Source organism: Stegostoma tigrinum, chromosome 13 (genome assembly GCF_030684315.1).
Source record: "Stegostoma tigrinum isolate sSteTig4 chromosome 13, sSteTig4.hap1, whole genome shotgun sequence".
Lineage (NCBI taxonomy): Eukaryota > Metazoa > Chordata > Chondrichthyes > Orectolobiformes > Stegostomatidae > Stegostoma > Stegostoma tigrinum.
In genome coordinates this window covers 72,310,653-72,325,646 of record NC_081366.1, presented here as the reverse complement: position 1 = coordinate 72,325,646, position 14,994 = coordinate 72,310,653, and the positions used below count along the sequence as shown (strand labels likewise).

The following is a 14,994-nucleotide window of genomic DNA, read 5'->3' as shown; positions in this document are numbered from 1 at the left end:
AAAACTAAACTAGTCCCTCCTTCCTACATTTTGCCTGTATTACTCTAAACTGTTCCTGTTCAGGTATGTATCCAAAAGCCTTATAAATGTTGTAACTGTATCCTCATCCATCACTTCCTCTGGAAGTTCACTCCATAAATGAACCACTCTCTGTGTAAAAAGGTTGCTCCTCGTGTCCTTTTTAAATCTTTCTCCTCTCACCTTAGAAGTTTGCTCCTAGTTTTGAAAACCCCCATCTACGGGAAAAGACCTTTGCTATTCCCCCAATGACCTCCTACGCTCCATTGAAAACGTCCCACCCTGCCCAGCCTATTTATATAACTCAAACCCTCCCTTCCTGGCAACATCTTGGCAAATCTTTTCCGAAAACTCTTGATTTAACAGTAGCCTTCCTATAGGCGGGTGGCCAACATTGTCTCCTTAGACAGTACCTTCCAAACTCGTGACTACTACCATCTAATATGTGAGTTTGGACCAGGAGTAGGCCAGTCAGCACCTATTCCTCCATTCATGAGATCATGGCTGACTTGTGACCCAAGTCCATTTACCTGCCTTTGGTCCATATCTCTTAATACCTTTGCTTGACAAGAATGTATTCACATCAGATTCAAACTTAATAAGTGATCTAGCACCCACTGACACTTGTGGAGGAGAGTTCCAAACCTCTACCACACTTTGTGTGTAGAAGTGCTTCCTAACATTTCCTCTGAACTGTATGGGTCTAACTTCACGACTAAGACACCTTGTTCTAGAATCGCTGACCAATTGAAGTAGTTCATCTTAATCTACCCTGGTTTTTCTTGTTAATATCTTGACCAGGCCACTCTTTAACCTTCTAAATTCTCGAGACAACAGGTCAAATTTGTGTGATCTCTCCTCATAACTTAACCCCTGAAGTCCAGGCATCATTCTTGTAAACCTGTGTTGTACTCCCTTCAAGGTAAATCTATTCCTCTAAGGTATGCTGCCCAGATCTGCTCGCAGTACTCCAAGTCGGGTCTAACTAGGGATAACACGGTGTGAAGCTGGAAGAACACAACAGGCCAGGCAACATCAGTGGAGCAGGAAGTTTGACGCTTTAGGTTGGGACCCTTCTTCAGAAATTCTGAAGAAGGGTCCCAACCCAAAACGTCATCTTTCCTGCTCCTATGATGCTTCCTGGCCTGTTGTGTTCTTCCAGCTCCACACCGTGTTATCTCTGACTCCAGCATCAGCAGTTCTCACTATCCTGGGTTTTGTAAAACTGCAGTACAAGCTCTGCATCCTTATATTCCAGTCCCCAAGATATAAAGGTCAGCATTCCATTAGCTTTCTTGATCATTTTCCAATAGGATGACAACAGAGGTACATGGGAACATGGCCAAGGCTATGTGGCTAAGTTTGGAGATGGTTCAAAGATAACTTATGAAAACTATCACAGGACACTAACAGATTAGCAACGACCATATTAGATGGCTGAGTAGACTTTAAGAACCAGAAATATCCTTCCTATATGCGGACATCAGAGAACGGACTATGATACTACCACAGTTGCTTCACTGCCTAAGCCACTTGGGAGAGCGATTGAATGGGATGTGTTAATCGAGTGAAAGTCTGCTCCGACAGAGGCGGAGGGATGAAAGATAGTCGGCAATCAAAATCAACAGTGTCTGTACCGTCAGTCAGAAATTCTATGTAAATCCCTGATTTTTTTTTCTCACAAGAGAAGGTACAGGTGCACTCACAATCTCCCCAGAGCTTGGGTCGAAGACAGAGGGGGTCGGAGGGCCGCTGCAGATCCACACTGAGTTCACGCAGGGCACAAAGCAGAGGCTGCTTATAAACTGGGCAAAGTGAGGGAGCTTCATGATCAGCTGTCCATCCTGTGACCAAACTCTCACACTTTTATCGAAGGAACCCGTAATCAGCCTGTATTGGGTGAAGAGAGACTGCGTGTTAAAGTTGAATGCTAGTATCTGTGGAAACATTGTCAGGTTAGCATAAGTGACTCCCTCCTTTTTTGCATACTCACAATCTCATGGAAAGCCTCAGCTCAATCTGTCTTCCCTCTTCCTCCATTGGCAAGCAGGCATAAGCCTCTGCTATGCTGGTCGATGAGGCTTCACTGCTGCCTTTACTTAATTTGGTTGACTTATTGATTTATTATTGTCACATGTACTGAGATACAGTGAAAAGTGTTACTTTGTGTGCTACACAGGCAGATTGTGCCACACAAAATGCATCAGGGTAGCAGAGCTGAGTGCAGAGAACATAGTACAATACAGCGCAGAACAGGCCCTTCGACCCTCGAAGTTGCACCGAGCTGTGAACTAATCTAAGCCCCTCCCCTACACTATCCCATCATCATCCATATGTTTACCAAGGACTGTTTAAATGCCCCTAATGTGGCTGTGTCCACTACATTGGCAGGCAGGGCATTCCACACCCTTACCACTCTCTGAGTAAAGAATCTGCCTCTGACATCTGTCTTAAATCTATCACCCCTCAATTTGTAGCTATGCCCCCTTGTACAAGCTGAAGTCATCATCCTCGGAAAAAAGACTCTCACTGTCCACTCTATCTAATCCTCTGATCATCTTGTATGTCTCTATTAAATCCCCTCTTAGCCTCCTTCTCTCCAATGAGAACAGTCCCAAGTCCCTCAGCTTTTCTTCATAGGGCCTGCGCTCCAGACCAGGCAACATCCTGGTAAATCTCCTGTGCACCTTTTCCAATGCTTCCACATCCTTCCTGTAATGGGGCGACCAGAACTGCACGCAATATTCCAAATGAGACCGCACTAGCGTTTTGTACAGTTGCAGCACAACATCACGGTGACATCACGGCCGTGGAACTCAATCCCTCTACCACTAAAACCTAACACACCGTAAGCCTTCTTAACAGTGCTATCAACCTGGGTGGCAACTTTCATGTATCTATAAAAGTTGGCTGGAGTCATTGTGGGCATACCTTGTGCTCTCGTGTTCTTGGACCACCATCAGGTTTGTGATACCCGCATCATGAGCATTGGTGTTGCAGTAGATGACCTGCAGGGTTTTGCTGTTTGGGTACGAGCTGGTGTTATACATGATGAATTTCTTGTCATACCTGGTCAAACAAGAGGAGTGGAAATGAAGGGTCCAGGTCCGAAACGTCAGCTTTCCTGCTCCTCTGATGCTGCTTGGCCTGCTGTGTTCAACCAGCTCCACACCTTGTTATCGCAGATTCTCCAACATCAGCAGTTCCTACTATCTCTGAGTGGAAATGTTTGTCAGCCCACAGAAGTAAGTAAACATTTTAATTTGATATGGCTGCTCCAATGATTACATGCCTGATTGAGAGTCCATGCCTCAGTTTCATTCCATTAGTTTATTAACTTTGGGAGGGGTAGCGGAGCACAGGGACAGGAGGAGGTTATTCAGTCAGATTAGGTGATCTGCACCTCCCTTTCATTTATCTACCTTTTCTTTGAATCACTGCAATTTTACTGTAAGAAAATCTATTTATCTCAGTTCTGAACGCTCCATTTGAAACGTAGCATTCATAGTGACTTGGGGGAGGGAGTGCCAGATTTCCAGGGTCCTTTGTATGAGGTGATATCATTCTGGAAAAAGCTAAGCTATAATATCAAGATAATGCTCTCTTGTTCTTGACTCCCCAAAGAAATTCATTTCGCTGGTATTGAGTCCTTTTAGCATTTCCAACGCTTCAAACACATCACTCTGGTGAAAAGATATGATTTAATTCCAGGTTACATAAGATTAAGTGTCATGCTGTTGTTAAACACTTAGCTAATATTAATTTCCTCTGCGTGTGAATTTTTTGAAAAATCTGGTTTTGGGAGTCTCAGCAGCTGAGAATTGGCATCGTATGAATGAAAATTAATGAACATTTATCAACTGGTTGCAATATTACTGAGGTATGGTTGAGTTTGAATAGAGCGGGTTGTAGTGCAACGTGGCTAGAGTTCCATCTATCATTTAACACAGTTTTAAACTTTAATTTGAATATGCAATGAAAGAAAAACTGTTGGTTTGTCCAGTTTGTCTCACATACTTTTCTCGTCCGAGCCAAAATCACCTAACCTCCTGGAAGAGGCAAGAATCCAGGCCAATCTGGGGCAAAATCTCTTTTCCAGGACAACAGAAACTGGTCCATGAGGTCCCCTTAGTCCTGATCATCCTGTGTGATGTATGAGATGATCTATATTGTCAGAAACAGGTTCTGTTCTTTTTTGATGGTGATCAGTGAGTCAGTGTCCGCCACATACAGCAGAAGTCCATTAAATTAGGTCTGGGTACAACTTAAAATTTAACCTCCAGTCCTCCTTAAACTATTTCATGGAACAAATTGTTCCACACAAACATTAGCCTACTCCGTCCGTCATATAATCCTCAACCACATCAGCCCAAAGTCAAAACCCACCTAAAATGTAGCGTCAACCCTTGCAGCCTGTCTTGATATACAAGACATTAGAAGATAAACATGAATATTTTAATATGACTGTCTTCATTTGCAAGGTTTCAAAATCCTAACGGCATTCCAACATCCCATTTGCTTCACTTGTTAATTGACCTGATGGACAGTCTTCTGAGTTAGTTGGAAGCTATTTTGCATCACAGGAGAGCGACAAAGTCAGGAGGACACATCTCCGCTAAGACCCACCTTTCTTGACTTTCAGACATTAACCCTTCATTACTGGTAGGCTGTTACCTCAGAGCTTCCTCTACTTGATATCATCTGAAGAGCACTGTGACCCCCAGGGCTGCTGTGATAGGGTTAGATGCAGGTCACCATGACAACCAACACCACTTTCTCAGAGAAACGAAGGAGGGGCCAATAAACTTCAAAAGGGCCAACACGCCTCTTACTTCAGTGAAATGCTTTGAGATGGCTCACTGCATAAAAAATGCTATACAAATGCAAGTTCTGGTGGGCATCCAATGTACTCTGGGAACCTTTGGTGCTTGTCAAACTGCGCTTCCAGTTTCTGGGCTTGGTAATTCTCAGGTTTCACTGTGAGAAGGGAGGTGCTCCTTAATACCATGCAAAGGCAGAGCCTACATCTATACGTTTTTGCTATAGCATGACTTAAATAAAATGATGGCTATCAGACACACCAAATGACTTGAGTTCATTTACCTCTCCTTGTTTTAAGGGTACTCACCCAGCAGAGTATATCCTTGTGTCAATACAGACCACAGCCGACACAATGTCTTTGTGCCTGCGATCAGTGAAGCATGTGTCCAAATCCAACACATGACCAGAATCCTTCTTCACATCCAAAGCAAAGACCCTGAGCTGCTTTTTGAATCCGCAGATGAACTGGTGCCTCCAGTGATTTATGGCCATGCAAAATACCGAAGCATTTAACTGGAAGAGAAAGTTGAAACGCACAGAAGCAGATATTTAAAGACATTGCGCTGTTTGTGGGATCTCTCTCTGCAAACAATTCAGTTTCCAACAGTGACTGCACTTCCAAGGTGCTTCATTGAATGTAAACAGAGGGACTGCCAGGGACTATGGAAGAGCTTTTTGAAAACAATTGAAAAACATCTCCTCTTGCCTTAACTTCAAGCAGACGGCGTTGTGTGGATGGAACGGGCTGCCAGAGCAAGAGGCGGAAGTGGGTACAATTATATCATTTAAAAGGCATTTGGTTGGATACTTCCATAGGAAGGATTAAAGGGATTAGGCCAAATGCTGGCAAATAGGACTGGATTAGTTTAGGGTATCTGGTCAGCATGGATGAGTTGGCCCAAAGAGTCCGATTCCGTGCTGCACTCTATCACTGTAAATCAGCACGCATATGCACCTCCCAAATTATTTTGATTCTAGGCCTTGTAGATAACTCACATGCTGTGCTTGAGGCAGGAGATTGTGGATTGGAGCCCTACTCCTGATATTTAAACATCTAATCCAGGCTGGAATTTCTGTGCAACACCAGAGGGCATTAAACAATGTTTGAGATACAACATAGCAAAGGAACTATTAAACTGAGTTATTTGCTCCCCTGGATGTAAAAGATCTCATGCACCTTCTGAAGCTACACAGTAGTTCTCCTTGATGTCCTGGCTATAATTTAGCCCACAACCAGTTCCATGCAAACAGATTATTCAGATATACCACAAAACTGCAAAATGGATGTACCCATGTGCAAATTGATTGCTACAATTCTTACTTTCAAACAGTGACGACACAGCAATAATATTGCTAATTATTTTAACTTCTGCCTTTTCCATAGTGTTCTCATTTCATAATGTTTTACTTCTGGCAACACGGGATAAAATTCACAATGTAGACTTTAAAGGATGGAAGCAGAGACCCAAGGATGGAGCTCTTACCTTAATCCGGTCAAAGACGGTGGCCCCAACAGTCCACACCACAATTGTCCCATCATTTGATGCTGAGAAAAGAAGTTTGTGTTCCGCCCAGTACAAGAGCTGAGTGATCATCCCAGTATGCTCAAAGACTGAAAATGTCAGTTGTCCGGTTTCCAAATCCCACCATTTAATAACGCCATCTGAACAACAGCAATGGGCAGAGAAAGTGCTCATTAAACAGCCCTAGCAAAACTAATACACTCCTTAGTCATCACCCCATTGCCTGAATCAGGAATAGACCTGCTTGACCTTTCAGTGGGGTAATGTCAAATCTGTCTGCCGATTCCATTCACCTGTCCGGACGTCACCTCACTTGATCAACCGACTGGGTAAAATGCCACAGATCTCAGTCTTGAAAGTTCCAATTCATCCCCAACTTCCAAAGCCTTTGGAGGGGAGAATTCCTGATTTCTATTACCCTTAATGAAGGCGCTTCCTGATTTTGCGTGTACTGTTATGACTGTTTTTTGTTACACACCCAGAGAAAATTTGGGAGCAACGCAAACCGGACATTGTGTCGGCTGTGGTCTGTATCGACACAAGGATATACTCTGCTGGGTGAGCACCCTTAAAACCACACATGATCCACATCAGTTAGTCAGCTACTGACACTATCTCACACATTGTGACGAGCAACACTTTCAAGTTGAAGGGGTTGAAGGCAATTGGGGTACAATATCAGTGAGTAACCAATCTATAACTGCACTGGGTGTCAATAATACATCAGGTGTGGGTAACAGTTTGCTCCCAGCATTCTCATAGCCAGAAAGAACCAAAAGAACTGCAGATGCTGAAAACCAGGAACAAAAGCAGCGTTGTTGGAAAAGCTCAACAGGCCTGGCAGCATCTGTGGGGGAGAAAACAGAGTAAATGTTTCAGGCACCCTTCCTCAGAACTGTTCTGAGTTAACGTTAACTCCGTTTTCTCCTCCACAGGTGCTGCCAGACCTGCTGAGCTTTTCCAGCAACTTTGTCTTTGATCCTCATAGCCAGGCTCCTTGGTGCTGTTGTGGGAGAGGCTCTATAAAGTAGAGGAAATATTCAAAATATAGAGCTCAGTGGATTGTTTAAGACATTATTCTATTTTTCTTCGCCTTTTAACAATGGTTATTCTGCCGCCGACCACTTTGCTTCCCTACCCCGACCTCTATTCCTGAATTGTTAGCTCAGTCTGCATGAATTGGAAGGCGTAGTCACTGGGAAAACAAACAGTTACTATACAACAGGCTCTCTGCAAACATTGTGGCCAAAGTCCTGTGCTGTCAGGAATCCTCATTAAACTGACTCCATTTCATTGAGATGAGAGGAGATAGAAATGTCTGCACTCAGACCTCAATAAGTTGTTTAACTCGCCTGGCTGGCCAACATCCCATTTTATCCACTCGTTGAAATGTTCTGCCCATTGCATATTTTTGCATATTTTTGTTATTATTTGGCAGATAAGTTTGCAGTGGTGAGTAATTGGCACACAAGGGGATCTTTTATGATTCACTTTTGTTCCACCCCTTACATTCTCCATCCAAGATCTTCATTTACTCATTAGCAGTAATTCCGGTCGCTTTGATATTTCACTGTATTTCTGTTACCCTGCCCCATAGCTCAATCCTTTTAGGGTGTACAGTTCCATCAGACTTCCCGGATTCTGTAATGGATGCTAAATAAGTTGGTGCCAAATTCCAAATTTTAGCTCAGGCATGGAACATTGAACTGTACAGTACAATACAGGCCTTTCAGCCCACCATGTTGTACTGAGCTACTATCTTGCTCTAAGATCAAACTACGCTGCATACCCTACATTTTACTATGATCCATGCGCCTGTCCAAGAGTCGCTTGAATGTCCCTAATGTATCTGACAAATTCTAGCATGAGCTAGAATTGTCAGGTCCAAGCCTCCCCACCAAATTTTATCCTGAAATGTAGATAAGGCAATCAACTGTTTGCATGGACATAGCTCAGTTTAATCCCATGTCCATTCAATGTGCAGGTGCAGGCAATCATTGTAAGGTATTGACAACGAATGAGATTCCGCATCTCTAGCAGAGGACAATTGTTCAAAGTTGACAGCTTTATTAACCACAAACCTACAAGTTATTTTGTCTATTTGATCACACCTTTCCAGTCTGTCAAAGTCACTTCTGTTTGAGTGTCTGTCTGAGATGCATGCATAATTGCATTCAATTCTGGTTGCCACATTACGGAAGTATGATGGAGGCTTTGGAGAGGGTGCAGAGAGTTTTATCAAGATGTTGCCCAGATTACAGGGTATGAGCTATAAGGAGAGGCTAGACAAACTAGTGTTTTCTCTTGAGCAGCGGAGGCTGGTGGAACTCTGAAAGTATGAGACACAGAGATAGGGTTGACAGTCAGAATCTTTTTCCCAGATTTGAAATATCTAGGGGTATTTAGGGCAAGGGGGGAAGTTCAAAGGAGATGAGAGGGGCAAGTTTTCTTTTACGCAGAAAGTCTTAGGTTTCTGGAACGCGCTGCTAATATATAAATATAATTCTTATCATCTAACTGTTGAAATGGTTTGACTTGCATTGTATTGGCCATTTTTTAAATGATATTTTTTGCTCAGCTGTTTGTAGAAAAGGATTTTCTGGTCATTTATATTTCCACTGTTTCAGGTAGTAAAGTGAATTGCGCACTGCTATAGAATCTGAATGGTTTTACAACAAGTAAATGCGTCACAGTCTACAATAGGTGGGCATGACACTTTTGGCCTGACAACATTGAAGGTGCAGATCATTTTGCCATTACGGAGATCCCAATGGAGACAGGGAAGTGCAGAACAATCTGTGAAGTTGTGTTCAGAAAACTATGCAATGAATTTAGACAAGTAGGTGATTGATCCATAGCTCTGGAAAAGACCTCTGCCATTTTGTGGGTTAGTCTTATTAAATGGGGCTGGGGTGATTGCAGAGTACCAAAAGTACATGGGCTAAAATGTGGCTTCCAACAACCCTGGCAACCATGAGGGGTGTGTGTGTGTGTGTGTGTGTGTGTGTGTCTGTGTTGCACAGATAGGGTCAAAACCAGAGTTGACATATTTAATGCTAGGGGACATGCATTTAAGATGAGAGAGAGAAATTTCAAAGGAGATGTGGGGCAGGAGGAGGCAAGTCTTTAACTGAGAGTGGTAGGAGTTTGGAACACACTGTCAGGTATGATGGTGGAGGGAAAGATGACAGGGGCATTTAAGCGGCTTTTAGATATGCACATGAGTAAGCAAGGAATAGAGGGGCGCATTCCATGGCAGTAGGGATTAGTTAATTTGGTGTCATGTTCAGCATAACATTGTGGGCTGAAAGGCCTGTTCCTATGCTATACTGTTCTTTGCTGTATATTCTCAGGTTAACGTCTCTCCTGAAAGACATTTGCAACATTGCAACATGCATTGCAGTACCATATTGAAGCATCACATTAAATGACAAACTTTAGTTCTAGCACTGGGCCTGCAGCCCCCAAAACTTCTATCCAGCTGAGAGAAGCTAACCTTCTTTTCTCAACTTCATCACCTCATGGAGTGCTCCCTTCCATTGCATGGCTACACTGGGAATGTATCTGTGGCAAGGACACTGACAGAATTCTTTGTCCCTCTTATTAGCTGCACTATGTGACTAAATCAATGAGAAATAGTTGGCATGGTCTGGTTGGATTGTAAGGTGCTATATCACTCTATGATTCCAGAAGTGACAGCTGAAATATTAAAGAGTAGCAGAGTAGATAATCAATGGGTGAGATGAAGTCCTAGCTCAATCCAAGAAAACATTGTGAACTACTGTAAGTAATTAAATAACTATAAGTGGTTAAATAAGCTGGAATAATCCCATCTCACCCACAGCACTCTGACGCTGACTCAGTGATCTGAATTGTTTAATTGGGGCCACATTTACTTGCTCAGGTTGCTGTAAAAGAGGACATCGTTCATATTCATGTTGAAGTCCTGGCTATCATCTCTCAGGCAAGCCCCTGCGTAGGGGTCGGGCGGCGGTGGGGGGCGCGGGGGTTGTCAAATTTGACAAAGTTTCAGAGGGTTTATAACTGGCTGTGAAGCATTTCAACGCATCCTGTGAAAGGCATTAAGTTCATGGCGGAAGTGCTCAGCCTCTTTTCCTGTGATCTGAGTGGCTTGACCTGAAAGATTGAGATTGGAACAATGTCTTGTTTTGCACACTTACCCTCAAAGCCGGTCAGGAATTCTCTTCGAGCCAAGTGATATCCCAGAGCAGTCACTGAACGGTCATGGCAGTCTGTGACTCTCAGATGTTTCTGCATCGACATCTTGCACCAGATCTACAAAAAGACATGCAACGAGCAACCAAGAGGGTTGAGTGTGCTTTTGGTTTGGATCCTAGACCGTCCGCATCATAACACTTCTGTCGCAGCTTAGTCTCGCAAGGGAAGTCTTTTTGAAGATATTTCAACTGCTCAGCATGAGTTCAGATGTACAGAAGCACTGGGTATGCCTCTGAGGAATTTTAAATCACTGCTGTGGGACAGGCGGTGGGATAACTAACATCAGCGACCACTCAGCACACAAACTTAGCTACACAGTTTGAAAACTTCCTGCTCTGCAGCCATGGAAACAGCAAACGAAGTCAGGTGATTCAAAGTCAATAACGTGGGCTCCACGCCAGCTCTTAAGCCCTTCATTTCTACTGTACCCAGCCTAAAAAAAAGAGAAAGGCAAGAACCCTTTTGCAAGTTAAACTCCGAACTGGAGATCAGTGCAACACATTCATCACAGAATGCATTATAATTTCTCAGCTCTTAATCCTGATTCGCCAACGTTGCAAACTCTCATTCGCATATACATGAATGATAATAAATTAGAGGGAGACATGTTTTTACTGAGTATTAGAATTAACCATTGTATGAAAAACGAGAATTTTAAATTCAAGGCGCTCCTATCCAAAAGGGAGCAGGCAGAAAAACCCTCTTTGAGCTCTGTAAAGGTCACTCCAGACCTGCCCTGAATTAGAATTAACCTTTGTTGTCACACGTACTCAATGAGTGTAGTGAAAGGTTTACACATCGCCACTGATAGTGCCAACTTAGACACAAAAGTACTTAGGCACAGCGTCGCCCGTTACAAGATCTTAGGTAGTGGAGAGATAAACCCTCCAGCATTACAGGAATAAAAGTTCAGCGCAGCAGACCACCCTGACACCTCATCCACACGGGGTCTTGGTTCCAGACCGCTCCGGGATTAAGCCACACCGGGAGGCCCGACCATTGCCGTACGCCACCGCCTCAAGGCTCCTACTGGAGGAAGCTGTTGCAGGTGGCTGGAAGGCCCTCGAGGAGAGGAGGCTGTCATGCCACGGCGGGAGGCTGCCATGCCAGGCCAGAAGGCCCCTTATTACGGAGGCTGCTGCACCAGGCCTGGCGGTTGCCACGGAAGGCCCCTGGCCTGGGCCAGGAGCCATCGCTGTGGGCCAGGAATTGTTGCTGGAGGCTAGTAGTTGTCAGAGGCCATGAGAGAAGAAGGGGATAAAAAGGCACAAGAGGAAGATATAGAGAAGGAAAAGACTAACAGGCGGAGCAGACGATGTTTGTCTGGAACATTCTGCTCTGCTGCCATCTTGACCCCATGCGAGCTCCTAAGATTAGTTTCAAGCTAAGATAAAATGGGAAACCGAGGTCCCTCATTCAATCAGAGCAGATTATAATCAGAATTGCATTCATCCAGCAAATAATCAGGATTTAATTTAATCCCATCTTCAGTCCAGGTCTCCAAATCGCAAGATTCTCAAAGCAGATATTTCAGTCAAGGTTGCAAATGGAATTCTCCCTCCCTCCCCGACACAAATACCATGGTCACTGACACCCAGCACCCCCCCAAAAAACCCATTCCTTTGCAAGTACCCTTGACGCATTGATGGAATTCTTTCAACAGCGATAAGGCTATGGTTTCAAACATTTAAATAATCATCATGAAGGAATACTGTGTAAGCTACCACTCTTGGAAATCCCTGCAAAAATTGAATATTTGAAAAGGGGAGCCAAGGATTGGGAGAGGCAAAATAACAAAAAAAGTCACAAGTAATCAGGTTGATTTTCCATGCTATGAGAACTAAATAATTATTGTGGTCAAAGCGTATTCCTACAGAAGTATTTCTCGCTTTTGAGTACTGACCTGCTTCTTAGCTTTTCTTGAGGCATTGTTTAACTTCAGCTTTTTACTTCCAAAGGTTTATTCTAACTTGATTTTCTAGCTATATATGGTAATCACTGTAGGCCTGGGAGCATTACATAAGCACTCGGTTAAGAAAGAAAGAATTATATTGGAATTTGACAAAATAAGAAAACAAGTTTCTCATGGCCTCCACATTTTAAGGCACTTTTTGAAAAGTAGTGTGAAATCTTACAGGAGCCTGCGTGATGTGAGTTAGAGTGAGACACGAGGTGGAATTGGTCAACATGTCTGCTGGCACCAAACTTGATGTTAAGATCATCTGCCTCCATCTCCTTTCACAAGTGGCATGGCAAGATTCTTGTAAGGCAATAGCAAAATGCTGAGTGACTGGCACTAAGAATTCTGAAACACACTGTTATTGCCTCAGAGATAGTAAGAACTGCTTATGCTGGAGTCAGAGACAACACAGTGTAGAGCTGGAGGAGCACAGCAGGCCATGCGGCATCTGACGAGCAGGAAAGGGTCTGAAGAAGGGTCCTGACCCGAAATGTCAGCTTTCCTGCTCCTCTCATGCTGCCTGGCCGGCTGTGTTCCTCCAGCTCTACACCTTGTTATCTCATTTGGTGGGACATGTTTCTGCATTCTCTCATGAGCAATCCCGGCCCCTCCTGCAAGGGACAGGACTCTCTCTTTGTCAGGGCTGAGGAGCCTAATGCTGGGCATCTATCCAGCCAATCCATCACCACTCCCCCCACCACGCCCACCCAGTCTTCTTTCCTCTGTTCCCTTAACACATTTTTCTCATGGCACTTTCTTTATCTCGTCACCTATTGTTTCTCACTTTGATTCTTTCACAGAATAATGGAAATGTTGGCATGCACTAGGAGCCACTTTACTCATTGTATCTGTACCGGCATGGCCGACATGGCGGATCAATGGTTAGCACTGCGGTTCGCCTGGGTTCATTTCCACCTTCGGGTGACTATCTGTGTGGAGTTTGCATACTCCCCTTTTGTCTGTGTGAGTTTCCTCTGGGTGCACTGGTTTCCTCCCACAGTCCAAAGACATGCAATCTAGGTGGATTGGCCGTGCTAAATTGCCCGTAGTATCCGGGGATGCGCAGGCTAGGTGGGCTAGTTATGGGGATATGGTAGGGGCTGGTTCCAGGTGAAATGCTCTTCAATGGCCTAATGTGAAGCCAATGGGCTGAATGGCCTGCTGTAATGCTGTGGGGAATCTGCACCTGCTGTCTGGATGAACATTGTGGCACAGTACCAATTGCCTGCCTTTTCCCGTAACTCTGCACATTGCTTCTACTCAAATCATCATCAAACGTGAATGTCTCAAAATAATCTGCCTCCGCAGACTTCCAGGCAATGCATTCCAGACCCTATCTACATGCCGTGAGAAAGTAAATTTTCTCACATTGCATTTTATTTTGAAAACTGTGTCTTCTGGTTTTCAATTCCTTTTCATGAGTAGGAACTGCTTCTTCCTGCCTGTCCAGATTCCTCAGTATTTTGAAATTTTATATTTCCATCAAGTCTCCTCTTGGCCTTCCCTTTTCCAAGGAGTACATCTCCATTACTCCAAACTGTCTTAACTCAAGTTTCTTATTCCTGGTACCATTCTTGCAAGCTCCACTGAGCTCTCTGCAATGCACTCACTTTCTGCTTGAACTAATATACAATTCTCCCGTCTCATGGACTTGGAAGCTAATGTGGCTTCGTCAGAGAAGTGTTGCTGTGTAACTTCCTGCTAAAATTGTTTAATGCCAACAGTGATGGTGGGAACTGAGGTGATTATACAGCTAAGATTGGACGTACCAGACCCAGTCTGTGATACAACGAGAGAGATTTATCTGCACAGCTTGTTTACCCTTTGTGTTCTCTTTAGAGAACACACCTCCTCCTATAACGTCACTACGTTGTTTGTTCTGTGCTGCAAATTGAGATGTAGGCAGAGCTATCCTCTCTCATTCTATACCTCCTGCCATTAAGCATCGACAAGACTTGTCATCGGTTCCAACGCCAGGAAAATGCTCTTTGAATCAACAGAAAACACTATGCAGGTAATTAATTCAACAAGCAAATACCTGCTCTCCAGGAGAGAAGGTTACTGCTGTTGTGCAGGTGAAACGTCCTGATAACTTTGAACATGTGAGCAGAGCTGAGTGATGGTTGGTACTGCTTCAGGCAAAAGTTGTTGAATCAAGACCCAATTAAGAGATTTAAACTTATAGCCTAGTCCAACACTCTGATACAGTGCCAAGGTAGAGCTGCGCTGTCGAATACGCCTTCTTTTGGATAAAATGTCAAACTGCAACTGGCTGCTGCCTCAGGTGCGTTAAAAAGACCTCGTGTCACATTTGGAAAGAAGAGAGAAGGACTGGTTGCTGCAGCTAGGCCAGTGTATGAGCTTTAACCGACTTCAGTAATTGTGTCCAAAGGTATGGGGAGAAAATGAGAAATTAACCAGAGGTGGTGAAGC

General features: G+C 43.9%; 1 protein-coding gene across 2 annotated transcripts in view; it reads right to left on the bottom strand.

The window, feature by feature from the left end:
• The window catches only part of LOC125458492 (uncharacterized), a 44,309-nt gene extending 33,340 nt beyond the window's left edge, over nucleotides 1-10,969 (bottom strand). The window contains exons 1-5 of one of the 2 annotated variants that reach the window (XM_048543784.2): nucleotides 10,544-10,969; nucleotides 6,324-6,502; nucleotides 5,147-5,352; nucleotides 2,950-3,087; nucleotides 1,725-1,908 (exon numbers count right to left, since the gene is read on the bottom strand). In XM_048543784.2, the coding sequence (XP_048399741.1) occupies nucleotides 1,725-1,908; nucleotides 2,950-3,087; nucleotides 5,147-5,352; nucleotides 6,324-6,502; nucleotides 10,544-10,646 (810 nt within the window). In that variant the 5' untranslated portion in view covers nucleotides 10,647-10,969. The remainder of the gene's footprint in view (nucleotides 1-1,724; nucleotides 1,909-2,949; nucleotides 3,088-5,146; nucleotides 5,353-6,323; nucleotides 6,503-10,543) is intronic. The other variant, XM_048543786.2, reaches the window with a different exon arrangement.
• Nucleotides 10,970-14,994: the final 4,025 nt, after the last annotated feature.